We start from the raw sequence: 22,885 nt of genomic DNA, 5'->3' as shown, positions 1-22,885 counted from the left end.
CCAGCCTTGGACTCAGGTCCTGGGTTCAAATCTGATTTCAGACACTTAATATTACCTGGCTGTGTGGCCTTGGGCAAGCCACTTAATCCCATTTGCCTTGCAAAAACCTAAAAAAAAAAAAAAAAAAAAAAGAATCCATTAGCCTACCTGAAAGTCATGAACAAAAACAGTCTGAAAACCACATTTCAAGACCTCATAAAAGAAAATTGTCCTTAGAGTCAAAGTAGAGTTCAAAATAGAAACTGAAAGAATCTCTGAGTCATCTTCTGAAGAAATCTCAAAATGAAAACTCCTGGTAATATTAAATCCAAAATTCAAAGCTCCCAGGTCAAGGAAAAAAAAAATACTGTAAGCAGTTATAAAGAGAGATCAAGTGCCAGGGATCCACAATCAGGATCACATAAGATTTAGTATTAAGCACCATAAATTATCATAAAATATTATATTTCAGAAGGTAAAGGATCTAGGTTTACAATCAAGAACAATCTACCCAGAAAAAGTATAATTCTACTGGGGAGAAAAAAAGACCTATAATGATATAGAAGACTTTCAAAGAGAAAAGATCAGAGTTGAGTAAAAAACTGACAAGCACAGAAATCAAGAGAAACATTAAAAAGGTAAATATGAATGAGAAATTATGAAAGATTAAGTAAGTTTAAACTATTTACATTCTTATATGGGGAGTTATATGTAAACCTTTAGAACTTTATCACCAGGGATCATGTCTTGTAAATGGGGTACACAAAGTTGTGTTTATATAAGGAGAGGACAGTGGGAATGAAGCTAGTGTCTGCACTTGATCCTCACTCTCACCTAAACTGTTTAAAGGAGGAAAGAGTGTGTGTGTGTGTGTGTGTGTGTGTGTGTGTGTGTGTATAATACTTTTAACAACATTAACTGTAAAGAATGGGACGAACATACCCATTAAATAGAATAGTACAATGGTTTAGAAATGCGATTATAGGCTAACCAACTTGAGACTAACAAAAGTAGAAGTTGAGCTGGGCCTTGATGTGGAGAATTCAGTTAGGCATAAAGGTATTTGAGGTAGGGGAATTCACAAATGTAATACAAAAAGGTAGCGAGATAGGAATAAGTAAGGAGGCCAGTCTGCTTGTATCCACACCTTTGCTTGAAGAGTAAAGAGAAATAACATCTCTTTAATAAATGACAAAATTTATTTTTATTTTAAAAAATAAAACACATTTTAGAAGTCCTTGTATCTCCTATACTAAAGAGTCTAGCTTCAAACTAAGAATGCCATTTAATATTTTTCAAAGTATTATAATAAAAGTGACTTTTTAAAGAAAGATTTAACTAATAAGGTGGATTAGAGCCAAGGCCATGAAGAGGTAGGGCAGTGCTTGGTGGTATTGTCTCAGAAAATTATTAGGGGTATAGTGAACTCTCTGGAAAGGGGAAACCCATCCCTATGGGGGTGGTGGTTAGGGGAAAGATGGTCCCAGAAGAGGGATATAATGGTATAGAACTGGGGTTGGGGGTGGTAGCTGTGCCTTTCTGAAACATTGCCAATAGAAAAATGTAAAGGAGGATGCAGGAATGGAGGTCACTATGAAGAGGGATTAGATCTCTGGATAAAGTTGCCCTGAGACATAGCCCCATGCTAACTACCACTCTGATTACAGTGGGTGAAAACTAAAGACAAGGAGACCACACAGACAATTTAATAAGTCTATTATCATTTTATCAATCCAGAAACTAAGTAGAAAGATCTAGACAAGATTACTGGTAGTGGGAATGTAGAAATGCCAAAAATATTGTGAAGAAACTATTGATAGAGCTTGTTGAATGATTATATATGGGAATTAGGAAAGGGAAGAGTCAACACTATGTAAGTTTTTGAGCATGAGAAAGTTGTATCACTAAAGAGGAAAGTAGAGAAGGGTAGAGGTGTTTGGGAGATAAGATGATGACTTTTGTTCTATCTATCTGAATATTTTGTTCTGTTAACCATAATTTTCCTTTGGCTAAAATGAAACAACAAAGTTAGTTTTATAAATGAAGTTTAATTCTCTAGGATCTTACCAAAACCCATGGGTGGATGACATCCTTACATATGCCAACACTGACCCAACATTTTGGGGAAGTTTTATGCAATTTAAACAAATAGCAATAAAACTTTAGGCGGCCACCAATGAGATTTCATATAGATGAAATGGGTTTACAATATTCTTCTCTCAAATGTTATATTTACTGAAAATTCCTATTGACAAGAATTCCACTTATGCTGAAGAGTAAATGTTTACAATAACAATAGGATTTCCTCTCCCTTCATCCCGGATGTCTCTTATCTTAAAGATTGTTGATCAGGTACTAATATTGTGATTATCAGATAGTATTGACATAGGTGAAGTCAACATTGTAGGAGACAGGCCTTCCATAGCAGACTAGCATTTTATAATGCTTAGTTAAAGATTAAGAAACTAACTTCTGATCAGAAATATGTTGCTCAAGAAATATTAATTCCAACTTAAAGAATATCAGGTTAGATAATTCTGAACTTGAAGTGATAGAGCAGAGCATCCAAACAGAAATACCCAACAGACAAATGAAAACATGAATTAGTATAGCACAAGATATGCAGATCTGAAAATCACTACAGGAGAGGTTAAATTCTCTGGGTGATGTAGGGAAAAGATGTAGAGAATTATGAATGTAGCAGAAACAAAATTTGTAATTTTAAAGGATGTTTAATCTTGTTAAATGGGTGGAGATCCCCCACTTGAGATGTAAATAGACTACCATTGTTTCATTTGCATCTTGATCTCCTCAGTCTACAACCCTCTACCTAATTCCCATCTGATAAGGGGGAAAGGGAATTCACTTTTTGCCCTCTGGATAAGGGGCAAGACTATAAAAATCATTCAGGGCCAGTCATCTCTGACTTTGGGGCACTGTCAACTCTGCTTGACTGTTCTTTTATCTGTCTCTCTTTACCTATCACTTTCTTTTGGGTTGTAATTGTTCTTTTATCTCTGACTCTCTTTTACCTATCACTTTTTTGGGGGTTATAACTTCTTTTAATTCCTAATTTTTCTTCAACTGCATTCCTGGGTCTGAATCATGATTCATCACAGGCAGATAATCAAACTCAAATGGCTACATTTTTGGCAAGCCATGAAGGGACTCTCTGCCCAGACCTGGGAAACTGGATTGAGCTCCAAAGGTGAGAAGCATAGCCTTTTTTTTTAAATCCAAGATTTCTAGAAAGTAGGAAAATTACTGGAACTCTAGCCCTCTTTCCTGAGTTCCCTGCCTTCTCCCCTGGGACAGGGAAGGCAGGTTGAAATGTTGAGAGATTAGCAGAGGCCTGGTGCCAGATATGACCCACACCCTTATCTCCTTTAGTATTATGGTTCGCCCTTTTATGGGCCTGCCCTGTGACTGGTGAAGGCAGTCCTGAAATGTTGAGTTTCGACTCCCACTGTGGAGTAGTGGGTTGTTAAGGAAGGGTGTTTGGTGTAGGTCCAATTGACATGTTGTTTGTCTATCTAGAAGTTTAGGAGAATTAAAACATGGAGAAAACTTGATAAGGAAGACTTCTTACCCCACCCCACTCCCCAGTCGTGTGCTATCTCCTGGGAAGAAATTAGATTTGACAAAAACTAGCTATTAGCAAAACATCTGAGGTCCTGGAAATGATCTTTGGTTGTTACTTTCTTTCTCTTTCAAAAGCTCTCTCTCATTCTCTGTGGCCCCTACCCTCCACAGGGGGAGGGAGAAGGAAAAAAAAAAAATCTTCCTTTTTAGAACTTAGAAACTCATACCTATATCCTAGCTGGAATGCATGCTTCACTGCAGGAAGGGTAATATCCCCCCAACTTGTTTTAGCCTCATTGTTTAAAATAGGGGGCCCCATACCTTCTTACTGGTTTGGGGAGGAGGGAGGTTGGGCAAATCATGTGGTTACCAATTCTAAACCCCATCCGCTAAAGGCATTAGCTGGGCTTGGAAAGTCCCACCCTTGGGAGGGGGAAGAGGAAGCAGGCAGATTGATTGACAAGTCTAGTGGTCAGTTAGTTAAAGGAAAAACAAAAGGAAGAGAAGATAACTTTTTCTGGGACTAGGAAATTCAGATTTCATCTTTTAATTAAGCCTGTGCTAATAACTAATATCTCTGTAATGGAGCAACAGATTTGAACTTTATAAAGTAATTTAAGAATGCATTCAACTTCATTTAGATTGGCTATTTCAAAATCTTAATGAATATACATCATATAAATGTGAATGTACATCATATAAATATATATCATAAATATTGAGTGGGATAAAGTTTTAAGATTTCTTCAGTAAAATATTATAGATTGAATTTAGTTAACTATGTGCCCCTCTTCCCTTGACAAAGCAAACTTCTGGGATATTGTTGAAGATTCAACTGACCTCACCTTATCTATTGATGTCAGGAGAATCATTCAATTCCTGGGACTAAAGAGATAATCTGGTTTCGGTTTGAATTTTATGCTCTTTTCCCTAGATGAGTTTGCAGGTCTAGATTGTAAAAACCACATTCTTCATTAAAGATGTGGGTCAGTGGTGGGGGGGAATAAATGTGATTCTTTGGCCTTTTTCTTTTGCCTCAATCTCTCTGATTGTGGCCTGCCCGTTTTTCGAATAGCCTTCTCATCATACCTTGAGAGAACCCCGAAATTTATTTAAGTGGCATTTGTCCCACACAATATGAATATATTTATATATACATTAAGTGGTTCCTCATGAAATTCTAATTGATTCTAAAAATTATTTTAACTGATCTTAAGCAATCGGCACATTAAAAAACATAATATAAATAAATGTGTGTTATATGTGTATATTTAACATCAATCAGATGTTTCCACATCTCTCCATTAACAAGGAGAGGTGGGAAAATGTTTCCATATTTTGAGATTTTGGTGCAGGCCCTCTTTGGGTGTCCAAAAATCTCTCTTTGGTAAATTTGAAATCTTTATACAAAAGAGCTTTCTCTGTGTTTATGTCTATATCTGAAGTCCTGTGTGTGTGTACTTCAGATCTGAAAGTTACAATTACTTGAGTTAAATGTTACTCCTTTTAATTTGGATTTTGAATTTAATTGTTTTAAAAAGGCCTAATTTAAAATTAAGTAATTAAATAATGGGATTAGGATATGATTTAACATTACAGTATTCCCCTTACTAGAGAATCTTAATGCCATCTGTACATTTGAAAGTGTGTGTAAACTGCAAGTTTGTGAAAAATTCTCAGCTGTAGGGGGTGGCTAGGTGGTACAGTGGATAGAGCCAGTCCTGGAGTCAGGAGTGCCTGAGTTCAAATCCAGCTCAGACACTTAATAATTACCTAGCTGTGTGGCCTTGGGCAAGCCACTTAATCCCATTTGCTAAGCAAAAAACCTAAAAAAAAAAGTTCTCAGCTGTGAGTTCTAAATTTTTGATAACCTAATATTGATTGACAGCTGTATTCAATTTATGTTCATTGAGACTTTTAAGGTTCTGGTGAATGTAGGCTTTCTGTCCTCAAGAGGCTTTGAAAAGAGGGCGCGAAGGGCTTTAATAGGAAAAAGTCCCCACCTTGTGTTAAAAAAAAAAAACCCTAACTATCTGAGAGCTAAATGAGAATAATTTAGTCACCTTTGAGGTCAAAGTATCTGAAAGTTCTGTAAAAAATCTGAGAATTTTTATGTGTTGTTAAGAAGGAAAATATAATTGGGATGGATTGTATGTCAAGAAATTTTGGAGTATTGAATCATGTAGAATTACTGACTTCTTTTGGGAAAGAAATATTGTACTAAATTTTATAATCTGATTTATTTTGATGTTAAATTGATATTGATAATACATGGTCAATAATCTCATGGTTTGTAAAGAAAGAAAGTTTGTAATCTGTCTCTTATCACATGTTTATTGAAGGGAACATATATATATATGTATATATTTGATTAAAATCTACTTAACATCTGTTTTTGAAAATAAGAAAATGTATTAACACTGTCTAGAATTTATAGCATTTTGCTTTTGTTCTACAGGGATTGAGATATATATATATATATTTTTTGCAAGGCAAATGGGGTTAAGTGGCTTGCCCAATGCCACACAGCTAGGTAATTATTAAGTGTCTGAGACCGGATTTGAACCAGGTACTCCTGACTCCAGGGCTGGTGCTTTATCCCCTGCGCCACCTAGCAACCCCAGGGATTGAGATATTTAAATAAGAATCTTTATGTTCAATGAAATTAATATTGTATGTTTAATTTTAAAGAAGTCAAGAATGTGGATTTTCTCATGGTACCTGCAGACAACTGATGTGGGGGTGGGGGACTCTGCTTTAACTGAACACAGCAATTGTGTGGTTCCTCTATAAAATAACTTATTGACGAATAAAATGTAATTATCAGTTATGTGATATTCTTTTGTAACGTCAAAGAAATTATATTTACAATATTTGGTTATCTCTTGTGAACAAATAATCTATTTGAATACTGTAATGTTAAAGCCTGGAATTAACATGTGATTTCTTTGAAGGAGTGGTAAGGGAAATATCACAAATTATGACTCCTTCTGGGATAAATCTGTGGATTCATGCATAATATAATGATGGAAATATTATTTTGTAAAATTTAATAACATGTTGTTAATTGACTTGAATGCCTGGTTTTTACTGTTGTCTTTATTGCATTGGAATCAATAACACATATTAGAAATTTAAAGTCACCTAAGATGTTCTAATGGCTTTAAAGAATGCTGAAAGAAATAATTTGTATTTTAAAGATAGCTAGTAGTTAAAAGTTTATGTACAGAAGTTCTTAGCTATATATGTAAACTAGGACTAAACTATGGTTATTTGCTTTGAGGGAAAAGTACCTAAGTAACATGAGGAAGATAAAATAATGATAATTTGAGATTTCTCTGTGGCAATCCCTAGCTAATTGTTATGTGAGAAGTATGGAGATGATGGGCAACCTCCTAGTCAAAAGGAGAGGTTTTGTTATTTTAAACACAATGACTAAATGGGTTCATTGTAAAAGTTGATTTTATTAAAAAAATTCTAAATATGAATTAGGGTTATTGTATTTTTTACATCTCAAAATCTGTTTATTGCATTTCATTTACAGCACTATCCTTAGGTATATGAGCAAAAATTTAATTATAATTATTTCCCTGGATCTCTTATACCCAATTACAACCTGGCACACTCTTGATTTTCCTTTCCTTTCCAAGTCACCTGAAGCTCTGGTTACAGGTAATTCCTATATTATAATGTATTGATATTTAATCTGTCTGACATCTGATATATTAAAATAGAGACAATGTGTCAATGAAGCCATTAGCCCTACGAGGTTTGATGTTAAATATTGCAAATGGAGTGAGTGGCCTTTGAAAGAATGGTCCTAGCCTCAACTAAGGTAGGAATCCCTCACCTGGCAGACCTGGAGCCTGGCACATTAAAAGGATTGTCTCCATGACTTCTGCCAGTAAAGGAAATCTAATTCATAAGGGAACATGTCCTCATGTCCCTCTCTGTAATAGCAAATTACCATGATCATTCTAGAAGCATCATAATTAAGTCTGAGAGTGAGCCACTGGAACCCTACCTTCTAAATTTTAAATAATTGGCAAGTATTTTGCCTTGGCCTTTTAACATAGCATGTGACAAAATATCAGTATGGCTGCTTATATTAGAATAATGCCTATTGGTCTATTTTTTAACTACTTTAAAAGAGAGATCCATTCTTCAACTAGAATTTCTATTCATTCTAAACATGAACCAAGCAAAATAGAAAATTTTGTTGCAAATTACCTTTTGGACATGTGCAGTTTTAAAAATCTTATTCAATACATTTGTTTATACTATTTTAGTTTTTGTTTCCACCTTAATATAGCTTTCATTAATTAATCTGTTATATTGGAACCCATGATCTTATAAAAGATATTTTGATACTGGCTTAGGATCATAAAGTATAATTCTTGACTTTTATAGACCTGCTATTTTTTCCTAATTATTGGGCCTCTGTCAAATAGCCTTCTCTGTTATAATATTTCTGGGTTTTGCTTGCTCAATTTTTTTGCCTTGAGTTTTGTTTCTCTAGCTATAAGACCAACCTCTGCAGGATGCCAATCAATTTTCCAGCCAATCTTTCTCTGGACCCTGCCTCAATGAAGGTCTCACTGCATTGCATTCATCTCAAAATGGACTCTGAAAGGCTCAGAAGAATCTGGGTCCTGAATAATTTTGAGGGGGGAAAATGATGCAAGGAAAAGATGTAGAGAATTATGAATGTAGTGGAAATAAAATCTGTAATCTTAAAGGCTGTTAAATCTTGTTAAATAGGTGGAGGTCCCCTACTCTTTTTTTTTTTTAGGTTTTTGAAAGGAAAATGGGATTAAGTGGCTTGCCCAAGGCCACACAGCTAGGCAATTATTAAGTGTCTGAGATTGGATTTGAACTCAGGTCCTCCTGGCTCCAGGGTCAGTGCTCTATCCACTGTGCCACCTAGCCGCCCCTTCCCCACTCGAGATGTAACTCTATTACCATTATTTCATTTCCTTGGTCTTCAACCCTCTACCCAATTCCAGTCTGATAAGGGGGAAGGGAATTCACCTTTTGCTCAGTGGATAAGGGGCAAGACCATAAAAATCTGAGTTGGACCTTCACTCAGGGCCAGTCATCTCTGCTGGACTATTTTTATCTGTCTCTCTTTACCTATCACTTTCTTTTGGGTTATAACTACTTTTAATAAATCCTATTCCATTCCTGCATTCCCAGGTCTGAATTATGATTCGTCACAGGCAGATAATCGAACTCAAACAGCTACAGAGGGAAATAATTATAAAAGGAAAAAAATTCTGCATCCAGGCATGAATGTGGGGAAAGACCATACTTTCAGATAGAAGAAAGAAGTCAGCAAAATAAACAGTGGAATGAACAAAGGAAATAAGAAAAGAAATAGTCACAAGTAGCTTCCATGGAGGTCAAGAGAGGAAATAGTTTAGAGGAAAGGGTGATAATATCAAATCCCCCCCCCCAAAAAAAAGAGGGGCCAGAAGTAGCATTATGTATCTGTTTAATAAGTGTTATTTTGAATTCAATTGCATGTTTCAAAACATGCATAGGCAGATTTATTAAGGAAAAACTTGCCAACAATTAGAGCTGTCTAGAGTATAATGGACTTCCAAATGTAGGGAGTGAATTTCTGTACACCAAAAGAGATCCTATATGATTACTTGTTAGTAATATTGTAGAGCTCACTCTTTTTCAGGTAGAGGTTGGATGAGATAAAGTCTGAAGCTTTCAACTACCAAGATCCTGTGATTCTGCATTGACTATGATCCAACTTTAATTCCAGACCAACTTTACTTCTTGTTAGAAACAAGAAAAAAAAATCCAGTGGTGGAAAATTGAAAGCCCATAAAGGATTTAGTAATTAGATCCAGTGGAATAAAAAGAATGAAAGTATTTCAAGATCTTAAGGGAAAAAAATGAGTGTTAAGTAGAGGGAGTGATTGTTTTGTATTCAAGAAGTTTAGCAATGAAAGCAATTATTATCAGCAACAGAATCAAAGTGAAGGTCTGGGTGATTTTTATTTTGCTTTGATGTGGCTAGGCATGTGTATTTGTAAGAAGAAAGAAAAAAGCCAAATAGTAATGCAGAAATTGAGATGTTAGAGAAGAAATGAGATAATTCAAGGACCAGTTGCTAAAGGGGTAGGTGGAGAAACTAGTTTTGGAAAAAAAAATGAGATTACAAGAGAGAATGGGATTAAAGTCATATGTTCATGAACAAAATTTTTACAATAAAAATTTATTTCTATACAAAATGGTTAGTATTAATCTTAGGGCTATTTTCTAAGACCTCTATGAACTAATGAATATAGTGAGCAGAACTAGGAGAAACAATTTATATAAAAGCTGATATCACATACAAAAAAACTTTAAAAGTTTTAATAACACCAATCACTATAATGATAAACTATGAATCCAAATGAACAAAGATGAAGCATATCTTTTATCCTCTAACCAGTGAAGAACTTAAAATGTAGGAAAAGACATATTACTTTAGGGCATGGTTAATGTGGTTATTTGTTTTGCCATATTATATAGCTAGATATTGATGACTTTATTTTTTTTTTGCAAGGCAATGGGGTTAAAGTGACTTGCCTAAGGTCACACTGCTAGGTAATTATTAAGTGTCTGAGGCCGAATTTGAACTCCAGGGCCAGTGCTCTATCCACTGTGCCACCTAACTGCCTCCAGTTTTTGGTTTTTTTCAATTGAAAGTAACAGATAATTTAAAAATGCTTTTAAAAAATAAGCTATGTGAAATGGGAACACTTTGTATATACCCACATGCCACATATAGAAATGGCTCTTTTTTAAAGTTTAAATTCATAATTAAAAAAAAAAGCATAGGGCTGTAACTTCTATCAACTCAAATAGTAAGAAATATAGCAAACCAAAACCAACAAAACAAAAAAAAACAACTTAAAGCAAATGTCATTTTTCTTCAAGAATACTTTTTGTATGACTTATTTCTCTTTGATATATTCCAACATGAGATTGTTTTCAATTATATTTTAAAAATTGCTTGTCAAGTCAAAAAAGACTCTACCCCCCCCCATGCAGATTAAAAATATGAGCAAAGGGGCAGCTAGGTGGCACAGTAAATAGAACACCCGACCCTGGAGGCAGGAGGACCTGAGTTCAAATTCAACCCCAGACACTTAATTACCACCTAGCTGTATGGCTTTGGGTAAGTCACTTAAACCCACTGCCTTGCAAAAAAAAAGACACCAAAAAAAAATGATCAAAATCAAAAACTGTTCAAAAGGGGACACATCAAGTCTCAATTTAAAATTATCTATTCCAAAGGGGGCTATTAGTATCTCTTATTGCAGTTACAACTTGATTGGACATAAATCCACACAATTTTCCTTTGGGGACATTCAGTCAAGTTAGCATTTATAAAAGGTCTACTATGTACCAGACACTATCCTAAGCAATAGGGAAATTAAGGAAAACAATCCCTGCTCTCAAGGAGATTACAATCTAATGGAGGAGACAACATTCAAATAATTATATACAAAAAAGAACTTTAAAGGATAAAATGGGATAACAGAAGGCCCTAGCATTAAAGCGAATTAGTAAGGATTTCATGAAGAAAGTGAGACTTGAAGGAAACCTCAACATATTCTCTGTATGTCTGCCTAAAAGTATGCATTTTAATGAGTGTATACTTGTCCAAGTTATCTTTTTAGGGATGCAGGAGATTCGACAAATTTTGTGGAGGGAAAAATATTGTCTGTGCCTATCTGGGAAACTCTGTTGTTCAAAGTGACTCCATTGTTAAAATATGATTCATCAAAATGGGAGCAACCTTGGCTTGTTCCCCTTCCTCCAGTTTCCAGTCTACCTGACCTTGGCCCTTGGACCAGTACATAGCTTGCCTACTGGAGAATACCTGGAGCCAGGTGTTAGAGCACTCCCCAAGGGACACCCTTATCTAACCCACTACAGAAGTGCATTTAAATTGTCCAGAGAAGCACCACCCTTTTTCTCTCTTCATCCTACCTTCACCTTGCAAAGATGGTTATCTTTTTCTTTCTTAGGTTACCTGCTCCTGGCCTAAGCCTGCTGGAGAACCATGGGCCCCTATGCCATGTGGCTGGACTAACCCAGCCCTTTCTCTCTCAAACCTCGCCTAGCCTGAGTGCTTGCTGCTTATCTAGGAGAAAAGATTTTACTCTGTACACTTTGTAGGTCTGTATAATAAATCCTGAGTAGTTTTAAATCCCAGGATTGTGTGTGAATTCTTTGATCATTCAAAGGCCTCTCAGTCTTCAATTGGCAACACCAACCCATGGCAACATTTTTATCTTCCGTCTCCTATATCCCTCTCAGTATGCTCCAAAACTTTGATTTTCTCCTGTTTCAGACAATTTTAAGAAAACAAAGTTGTTATCAAAGAGTCATACAAAAATGCTCTAAGTCACTAATTTTAAAAAATATAAATTAAAACAACTCTGAGGTACCACATCTCATATCCATCAAATGGGTTAACCAAGCAGAAAAAAATTCTCAATGCCAGAGAGCATGTGGAAAATTTGGTACACTAATACAGTGTTGATGAAATTGCTAACTACTCTAAATCATTCTGGAGAACAATTTGAAACTATATCCAAAAGGTTATAGAACTGAATACCCTCTGATCTAGCAATACTGCTATGGGGGGGGGTCTATATCCCAAGGAGATCAAAGAAAGGGACTATATATGTGTGTGTGTGTGTGTGTGTGTGTATATATATATATATATATATATAAAATTATAGTTCTTTTTTGTGGTGACAAAGAACTGGAAACTGAGGGGGATGCTCATCAATTAGGAAATGGTTGGACAAATTAAGGTATATGGTTGTGATAGAATACTATTATGAAATAACAAAGAGGATGGTTTCAGGAAAAACCTGTGAAGACTTATGTGAACTGATGCAAAGTGAAGTAAGCAAAACCAGGAGAATAATGTACTCAATAAATCAGTTGTGAAAGACTTAGCAATTTTGATCAATACAACGATTCGTGACAATTTCAAAGGACTCATTAGAAAAACTGACAGAGTGAGGACTGAAACTTATTTTTTTAATCTTTATTTTTCTTGCTTTTTTTTCAAAACATGCTAATGTGGAAATGTTTTACATGACTTCATATGTAAAATGGATATCATATTTCTTTGCCTTTTCATTGGATGGGAGAGGGAGAGAATTTATAACTGAAAGTTAAAAGGAAAAAAGTCTCCTTTTCCATCATAAATCAGATACTAATGCTTCAGAGAGATTCCTCTGTCTGCCTCTAATATGGCCCTCTCTCCCCACCCTACTGAATGTGAATCATACTGGCATATAGTCAAACATCAAGTTAATACAGAAAACAATATTTTCTGCTTTAAATATTAAAAAGCCATAAAACTACTATGCAATATGAAATTTCAATTGTTAGTTAAAACTATCTTTAAGATCATAGATGAGTTTGTAGTCAGAAAGACCTGATTCAAAGCCTACCTCTGACACTTAAGTAGAGGTTTGGTTGCCTCAGGTAACTATCTGGGATTTTATCTATTAAGTCACAGATGGATAGTATTGTTTGTTAACTGGTACTAACAGGGGAAAATGACGGTGTAGTTTCTATACAAGGATTTCCCATGATGGATAGTTCTCTAAACATATATTATTTTTTGTCCTCTCGAGTTTTCTCCCCCCCCCAAACTTAATGTGAACAAACATGAAAATTTCCATATTAAAAAAAATCAAGTGGATTATATGTGAAACAATGACTCTCATGTACAACTTGTCTTCTTTTGCTTATCTCTGCCCCATTTCTGTGCTATTCAGGTACATAAATTCTTCCTGGAATTTTTAGGAAGATTTTTAAATTTTAAAACGCAACAATCCCTAAGGGTTACAAGGGAGTGGTCAAAGGAATCCTAGTGATAAATGTATTCTCTTAATTATGCCTCCCACCTATCCAAAGGTTTATTAAGGTAACTAGGGATTATATATTATATTATATATTCAATAATTAAGAATATATATTATATATTCAGAATGCTCTGAATCTCTCCTCTGATATTTGCTATATGACCACAGGAAATTACTTCACCTCTTATACTTTCAGGTTCCTCATTTGTAAAACAGTGATAACACATCTGGTTATGTCTTACAACCAAGAGGAAGCTCAGATAAGATAACATATGGAAAATATTTTGCAGATGTTAACATTAAGTAAATAACTATTATCATTATTAATAACTGAATGATCTTAGGCAATTCACTCACCTCTGTGCACCTTAGTTTGTAAAATGAGGAAGTTGGATAAATGAACTCTAAGAATACCTTCCATTCTAAAAATGGCTCTAGGACTTATGAAACCATATTAGACTATAATTCTTATTTAAACTAACATTTCTTGTTTGCCAGCACAGAAATCCTAGACATGAAAGGTCTCCTGCTTCTACTTCTCTTTGCTCCTTTTTCTCTTCTCATTCCTCATTTCTTGTGAGGACTATATGTGCAAGGATGACTTAATGTTCATTCCTCACTCAGACAAAGGACTAGAAATATAATGTTTAGGGAGTAACTAGATTCTTGGGCCGGAGACAGCTGGCCCCAGGTTGATAAAGGCATCCTGCAAGCTTCATTCATACAGTAAACAAACACAGAGAGCAGAGGAGAAAGAAAAAAGCAAGGCAAAGAGAAGCAGGTGTCTTTCCTCTTCACAGTCAGAGACAGCTGCAGTGTGTTAAACAGGAAGGAAAGGACCTAAAAGTGATTTGTCCTCCCCTCTCATCCTTCCCCTTCCCCTCCAAGGGTAAATCACCAAAAGAAAATGATTTTGTAATAGCTAAAAGTAGTACACCAGAAAAGAATGGATTGGTCACAAGAGCTCTGAAAGTGGTTATAAAGCCTGTTAAGAGGAGTGAAACAAGATGAGTACATTTAAAGCAGTTTATAAAAATCTTTAGTACCAAAAACAGCTGAGAAAATAAACTGGGCAAATTCTACAGAAAAAATGAAACTGAAAAAATATGATAATTCAAAAACCTAATGATACAAATAATATTCGAACAAAGTCTAAATACAGCTAAATTTGAAAAACATGTAAAATGTCTATGATCAAAAGCAACTGACCTGAAAAAACAAAATGTATTTAAAAATTACTGGGCTCCCAGAAAAACATGTTGAGACAAAAATTCAAGAAATTATAAAATTGTCTAGGAATATGGAAATCAGGGGAAATAAGACTAGACAGAATCCAACCAAGAGAAACTCTAAATTTAAACATGTCCAAGAATGGTCAAAGAAAACCTGCAGGAAAGCAGGAAGAGAAATTACATACTGAAGAACCCCAGTCAAAAATCACAAAGGTCTATGCATCTATGAGAAAAGAAAGAAAAAACACTCAAAACAGGATCTATTTGTCCAACATCTTCATTTTATGACTGGGATAAAACCTATGTACTGAGGGTAAGTGACCTCAGATGCAGGATTTTGACAGTGATGAATTGTGAATATAGCAGAAGCAAAATCTGTTAAATGGGTGGAGATTCCCACTCTTGAGATTCTGCCTCCCTTGGACACTGTTGATTATATCCTGTCACTCCTTGACCATGTTGTTTGTATCTTATCCTCCATTTCCTTCTTCATTTAACCTTGGCCTAGACACTGCAAGCAGGAAATAGCATGTTAAAATTGCACACCAAATACCTTGAGACAGGAAGGACCAGCATGTAGATTGCCCCTTCGAGTCTGTTGCTTCACCATGTGGACCTGGTTAACCCAAGCCTCATGGTTACCTTCTCTCTCTCTCTCTCTCTCTCTCTCTCTCTCTCCAGACTTCAGCTGAGTCTGCCAGTTGACCTGCTAAGATTAATTAGCAATCCACCTGGCTTTTCCTTACTCTTCTTAACTTTCATATCACTTTCCTTTGTGTTGTACCTTCTTTTAATAAAGCTCTATTTTTTCCACACCTGCATTCCCAGGTGTGAATCATGATTCATCACAGCAATACTTGAACTCAAGTGGCAACAAAAGGACTCTGATACCAGAACCAGCAGTCTTTCCATGTCTCAAACAGGCCAAGAGGCAAAGGTTAAAAAGCCTCCTCTGTTCAAGAAAGGTTCACCCTAGAAAGCTGAGAACAATCCTACATACTGTCAGAGAAACTATGGGGAAAAAAAAATCACTGCCCCTCTCAGTGCTTCAGTTTCTACATCTGCACAATATTCTAGATGACCTCTAAGGTCCCTCTCAGCTTTAAACCTATGATGCTATAGGAGAGAAAATGAACTTTTTTTTTTGCAAGGCAAATGGGGTTAAGTGGCTTGCCCAAGGCCACACAGCTAGGTAATTATTAAGTGTCTGAGATCGGATTTGAACCCAGGTACTCCTGACTCTAAGGCCAGTGCTTTATCCACTACACCACCTAGCCGCCCGATAAAATGAACTTTTAAAGAGAATTACAACTTCTAAGCATTCCTGTTAAAAATAAAAAAGGCATAGCTGGGTAGTTTTCAAAAGGCAATTCATCTTGGAAATTAATGAATCGGTAAGTCACTGAACCTTATAAATAAAAATTTTCTCAAAAATGAAGGCATAATAAACTCCTTCAATGAAACAAATATGATTTTTTTTTTTGTTGTTTTTGCACGGCAATGGGGTTAAGTGGCTTGCCCAAGGCCACACAGCTAAGTAATTATTAAGTGTCTGAGGCTGGATTTGAACTCAGGTACTCCTGATTCCAGGGCCGCTGCTTTATCTACTGTGCCACCTAGCCACCCCCCAGAAAAATATGATTTTGAATGCCAAACCATAGAGAGTTTAAGTAGACAAAGAAAACGATAGACCAATCTCACTAATGAATCTTGCATCAAAAATATTAAATATTAGAAATGAGACATCATCAACATATTTTCTTAAATTATTCACTAAGATCAGGATGGTCTCATGTTAAGAAAATGAGAGAGAGAGAGAGAGAGAGAGAGAGAGAGCAAGAGAGATATGGCAAATATTATACTTAAATTGAGTGTACAAAGGAAAAACAAAACCTTATGCCTGCCCTCAAGGAGTTCCCATTCTAAAGGGAAGTTTATTGAAGTTTAGAATAGTTCCATCTCTCATAGAGCCCACACTCACAGATTGTAAAGAATTTAGAGCCAAGGGAAGACATTCAGATGATAGCAAATACTTTCACATTCATAATCATAATAGTATTTCTATCCTACTTTAGGGTTTCTCATGGTATTTATGTATGTTGCCTCACTGATTTCCACAACCCTGCAAAATGGGTGCTCTTATCCCCATTTTACTTCTGGGTTCAGTGAAGCTGTTTTTTTTTTTTACTCTATTATTACTTGTAGCTCCTCAAGCAGCTGAGCGACATCTGATGGTTGTTATACGTTATTAGTAGTGATAATAATGTTGGAGGCAGTGCATACTGTGGAGAAAGCTTGGCTTCAGAAAGTTCTGCTTTTTTGTGTCTGAGACAAATCATTTAACCTCCCAGTGCCTTAACTCTAGATGACTAGAATTGATATTAGAGATCTGGATCAGTGGAAAGTTTTTCCCAATCCTGGGATTTCTTAAGATGTCCAGATGAAAAACCAAGTTAATAAAGCACCTTCAGCACCAAGCATTTTAATCATACATTAACCTTTGGATCCTTTTAATATCTCTGTGATATAGGCAAGCACCATTTTAGAGGCAGACTCCATAAAGTAGCCTACCTAGGAGAGCTTTTAAGTAGAAGAGCAGAGATTTGAATCAATATGAAGTTACTGTTCTGTTTTTACTACATCCCCAATTTTGTAGATGGCATTATCTCTTCCTGATAGCTAAATGCTATATGCCTGAGCTCTACATAAGGAAGATCTAGGAAAACTGTTTGGCAGATGTGCTCCACTGTGGGTGCTGGGGAAAAAATCTAATTCTTGAGGACAAAAGTCAAATGTATTTCTGGGCCAAAAAAGCCAACAAAATTCTGGATATTTGCAAGAAGGTTCTGGAAACAGAAGAAAAAACATGGAATAAGTATAGTTGTCATGGCTGCAGCTCAAGATAGATATAAAGGAGTTGAAGAAAATCGGGGGGAAATAAATGAAATGTTTTGAATAGACTTCACTGCCATACATTTACAGTGAGCATTTAGAATTTCCAATGCAATTTTCTCATAATAATCCTGGGAAATAAATAGGGCAAATATTATCAGCATTTAACAGATATAAAAACTGAGGCTTGAAAAGAATCAGATGCTTTTTCCAAGATTACAGTGTCAAATGCAAAATCTGAATCCAGGCATCTTGATGACAAGTTTAATGACGTTTGAAAAAAACAATTTAAACTGTGAACTTAACAATTCTCAATAAACACAAATATTACAATATACAAAGAATAAAAGACTGTCCAAGAAACAATGAACTTCCATTATGTATAGTTTGTTTTAAAGACATATATTTGTAAATATACATATACAAATATATAAATTTAATAAGGTAGCAACAAAATCACTCATTTTGAGTCCCTTTCAATATTTTCTGTGTCATTTAAAAATATTGAATTTATGTTTTTGGGGTCTATTTACTGCTACAGTAAACAATCATCATTGCAGTAAATGTCTTCCACTCAGAATCCCATGGTACTTGGGACTTGCAAAGATGAGGGCTGAGAGTAAAGTTTATAAAGTCATCAAGAGTCAGCATGAATTAGTTCACCTAAATCTCAGAATACTAGAAATAGAAGGCACTTTTTGAAACCTGTGGTATTCACAGGTATTGATATACTGAAAAGCTCACTGAAGTTCTAAATTGATTTAGCTAGATTTAGTGAAACTTGAGTAAGTGAAAAAAACTAAACCTTCCTTTGTCCTCTGGCAGTCCAGGATTATTTGGGCAGAATACTGCATACACTGTTAGATATGGATCAGTTGTTTTAAATTTTTTTGTTGTTGTTGGGAGAAAGGTATGGCTATTTGGAAATGATGATATAAAAAAAGCAGCTATAAAATTTACTTTTTAAAAATTTTTTAAAAATTCACATACGATAGTGGATGAGATAGCATGAAATAGTTGAATCCAGTTTGGAAGCCCTGGGTTCAGAAGCTGCCTCTTAACTGTGTGGAAGTCCCCTTGCCTCTCAGTATTCTGGGAAACAAAGACAACAAGAAGCAACAGCAGTGGTGCTGACCCATGTAGGTCCTGGGGATACAGAGCACAGATCCAGTAAGGGAATCCTGCTCATGTGACTGACATCACAACTTGTTGCCAGTGTTAGAAGAGAGAATACTAAGCTGCAGATTGGGGATGTAACACTTTATGGTCTTTCTGTTTTATGTTCACTTAACATTTTTTTCTTCCTTAACTCTTCAAATTTTTCACTAGAAAATAGAAACTGTTCTAAGCAAGTTCAGAAAGGGAATTCAATTTCTCTAAAAGAAATCTTGCCGCTTTGCTGATGCAAATTTGTTTTACAAAGAAGGGCGAGTCCCTCCCTTCCATAACGGCAGAAGGCAGAAGGCAGAAGCCAGACGATGTGGCTTGGGTCTTTTCTCCTGGAATCCACAGCAAAATATAAATGGCTTCCGCAGTGTTACATGATTAACAAAAACATCTAATCATATAAACGTTGTATGTTCATTTCATCCAGCACTGCTCTCAAACATTTTATGCTAATTAATGCATTTTCTCTTGTATTTCATCTCTTGGACAGGACACAAAGGCACAACATAACAGTGAAAGAAGATTCTGTAAGAGAACACATGATCTTTGCCTTTGGAGCCTTGGTCACATTTGCATGCAGATTACAACTGCATATACTAAGAAAAACTTATTTCCAACATTACTTAAAAAACATACGACTCGTTACTGTAATAACTGCACCACTGCAGCTTGAAAAACCAAAGGCAGCAGATTGGGCTGAGTCATTTTAACTCAGTTTCAAGAAGGTATAAGTATTTTAGAACCCAAGCTACTTTAAATAAACTCCAGCTTGGAACTGCATTATTATGATGCTTCATTCAAATAATGTTCACTTACCGTTTGAACCTCCCATTTTTCCCAGTTGGTAGTTTAATCTTGTTTCTCAAAAATTTTATTGTTTCAAGGCTTGTAACAAAGGCTGAGAGAAAAACTGCCTGGAGGGATGTTCCAGTCAGCTTACAGCACTATGAAAATGTAACCACCCATAGCCATTGCCCAATAGTCTGCTCATTCCTTATAAGGAATAAAGAAACTTTTTCTTAACAAGATACCAGTTGTAGGGCAAAGTTGCTTATCCTCCAGAGCAAGAAAGAAATTCAGAAAACACCATATGGAATCATATTCTGACCAATTTACTTGATGCAGACATTTATAAGTGAGCTAAAAACAAAAATACTTTTATTTTTAAAATGTATTAACATTAGCACTGAAAATGAACTTTTGATGCAAAAAGTGACAAATGAAGGAGGGAAGGGATCAAAGGAAAAATTTTTAAAAAGTCAAACCAGAAATGCAGCTCAGCCTTGAGTTTTATAGATATATTTTTCTCTATTAGGATTATTTGAATGTTCCTTCTTTTGAGCTTTTCTGGAGTAAAGATGTATATATTATGTTTCACTATGTAAAACATTTCAAAACACTTTTTAAAAAGTCTAGAGTCTTATATATTTATAGTACTTTTCTCTGTTAGGATTATTTGAATGTTCCTTCAAGTTTTTTCTGGAGTAAAAATGTATATTTTGTTTTAATATGTACAGCATTTCAAAATACTTTTAAAAAAGCCTAGAATTGTATATATTATATTTATAATACTGTTCTCTTCTAGGATTATTTAAATATTCCTTCTTTCAAGTTTTTCTGGGGAAAAGATGTATATATTGTGTTGTTTCAATATATAGAATATTTCAAAATACTCAAAAAAGAGAAAAATATTTAGGGAGGTTTTGGTTAATCTGCAGCAGTGTCTACATATTTTAAGTTACAAAAGAGAGAGGATACTTCACTTTTTTTTTAAGGTTTTTGCAAAGCAAATAGGGTTAAGTGGCTTGCCCAAGGCCACACAGCTAGGTATTTCCAGGTACTCCTGACTCCAAGGCCGGTGCTTTATCCACTACGTCACCTGGCCGCCCCAATACTTCACTTTCAGTCCTTCTGATATACAAGTGACAAAATGTTTTGGGGCATTAATTATCAGTTTTCTGTTTCTATTATGAGGTATAATTGCCACTTAAATAAATTTCGGAGATCTCTCAAGGTATGAAGAGAATGCTTTGTTTTTCAAGGAATGGGCCCCAATCAATTACAGAGATTGAGGCAAATGCAAAAGACCCAAGAATCACATTTATCTTAACTCAATCCACCCCCCCCACTCACTCTCATTAATGAGGAATGTGGTTTTACACTCTATAATCCAAGCAAAAGAACATATAATTCAAACCAAAACCAGATTATCTCTTCAGTCCCAGGAATTGAAAGGTCATCCAGACTTCAACATTTAATGTGGGGTCACTAAAATCTTCACCAATATCCCAGAAGTTGCTTTGTCAAGGGAGGAGGGGCACATAGTTAATTATTCTCCAATCTATAATATTCTACTGAAGAAATCTCAGACTTTATTCCACTCACTATGACCTAGTGATAGTAGATATTCTATTGGAGAAACTTTTTTATCAATATTAACAATGTTAAGATAAACAAAATCATAAGATACAAGGAAATAGCAGTTAAATGGAAGGCTGGTTCATAGACCCTCCCTTGAGAGGTAAATAAAAGGAATTGGTAGAGTTGATTTTATGGGTCAAAAGGCAACAAGAAATTATCATGGGTTAGAAAAAATTACATTAGTCTTGGTCTTCTAAATGTTTAGAATCCAGTGCTGAAAACACTACTAGCTAGGTGGCACAATAGATAATGTATTAGGCCTGAAGGACAGAGAGATATGAGTTCCAATCTGATCTCTGAGACTTACTTGCCTGTGTGACACTGGGCAAATTGTTTAATCCATTGCTTTGGTTTCATAATCTGTAAAATGTGGATAATAACAGCATTGATTTAACAGAGTGGTTGTGAGGAAAAAAATCAGTATTTGTAAAGTCCTTTGCAAACCTTAAAGCACTAAATAAATGCTACTTATTTTATACATATACACATACATGCAAAATATTGATGAATAGGATAATTAGGAAAAGAGAAGAAGGCACTAGAAGGATCATTAGAAAAGGTTCTGTGCAAGAGGTGGCATTTGGGCTCTTTCTTGAAGGGAGAGGGATTCTGATAGGCAGGAAGGTCCTCTGTCCTGGGAGAGGAAATGCATGAATTCTAATCATGGAGGAAAAAAAGTATCAAGGCAAAAAGAAGGGAACTAAAGTACACAGATGAGAGAAAAGACTGGATTACAGTATGTGCAGAGGGGACTAATGATGTGTAATAAAACTGGAAAAGGTAGTAGTATGGGTCAGTTGGTGAAGGGCTTTAGATAACAAACAGCATTGTTTATATTTTATCCTACAAATAACAGAGAACCACTGGAGTTGACAAGTTCAGACTTGCACTTTAGGTCAGGATTCCTTGTAGGTAAGGAATTGAAGTGAAATCAGATGGGGGAGAAAAACCATTTGGAGCCCACTACAATAGGCCAGAAGTGATAAGGACCTGAACTAGAATGGGAGATGTGTGATGGAGGAAAAGGAAAGGTACTGTGGACGCAGGAATAATAAGATCTTGCACCTGCCTGGAAGAAACAATGAGGCACTGATAGCACCAAACTTGAGGAGACTGGTGGTCCTATTAGAAGGAAATGAAAGATAGTGAGTATAGAGAAACATGTTAATTCAAAATGGTGATATATAGCCAGAATTCAGCAAAGAGATTAGGATTGAATATTTAGAGTTGAGAGTCCTTAATTTCTGTGAGCTGAAGAGGGAAACCAAGAAAGAGATCACTGTGAGATCGAGATCATTATAGATACTTATTATATCTTATTTTATGTCAATGCAACTAACTTTGTATTCCAGAACCGAGTACAATGCTCTGGGAACTTATTGTTCAGTTCTTTTTAATCATGTCTGACTCTTCTTGACCCCATTTGGGGATTTCTTGGCAATGTGGTCTGTCATTTCCTTCTCCAGTTCCTTTTACAGATGAGGAAAGTGAGGGAAACAGAGTTCAGTGACTTGCTTAGGGTCATGCAGCTAGGAAGTGCCTGAGGTCAGATAGGAACTCAGGAAAATGTATCTTCCTGAGTCCAGACCTGCTCTGACTATTACAATCATATCAATGTAAAGATCCCACTGTGCTTATTTTCTGTTCATTATGAAAGGACAGGAATAATAAGCTCTGAGAGCAGGAACTGTTTTTCATTGATATCTTAGTGTC

At 35.6% G+C, this 22,885-nt stretch overlaps 1 protein-coding gene across 2 annotated transcripts in view; it reads right to left on the bottom strand.

Annotated features, from left to right (window-relative positions):
* The window catches only part of GLIPR2 (GLI pathogenesis related 2), an 82,291-nt gene that overhangs the window by 28,841 nt on the left and 30,565 nt on the right, over nucleotides 1-22,885 (bottom strand). Inside the window, exon 1 of one of the 2 annotated variants that reach the window (XM_074201671.1) lies at nucleotides 19,568-19,693. The exons of the other annotated variant lie outside the window; for it this stretch is intronic. Within the exon in view, the coding sequence (XP_074057772.1) occupies nucleotides 19,568-19,583 (16 nt within the window). The 5' untranslated portion in view covers nucleotides 19,584-19,693. Of the gene's footprint in view, nucleotides 1-19,567; nucleotides 19,694-22,885 lie in introns of those variants that run through there. 2 annotated transcript variants of the gene reach the window in all.

This window comes from Macrotis lagotis, chromosome X (genome assembly GCF_037893015.1).
Source record: "Macrotis lagotis isolate mMagLag1 chromosome X, bilby.v1.9.chrom.fasta, whole genome shotgun sequence".
NCBI lineage: Eukaryota > Metazoa > Chordata > Mammalia > Peramelemorphia > Peramelidae > Macrotis > Macrotis lagotis.
Note: the sequence above shows the minus strand (reverse complement) of the source record. Positions and strands in the feature narration are given on the sequence as shown.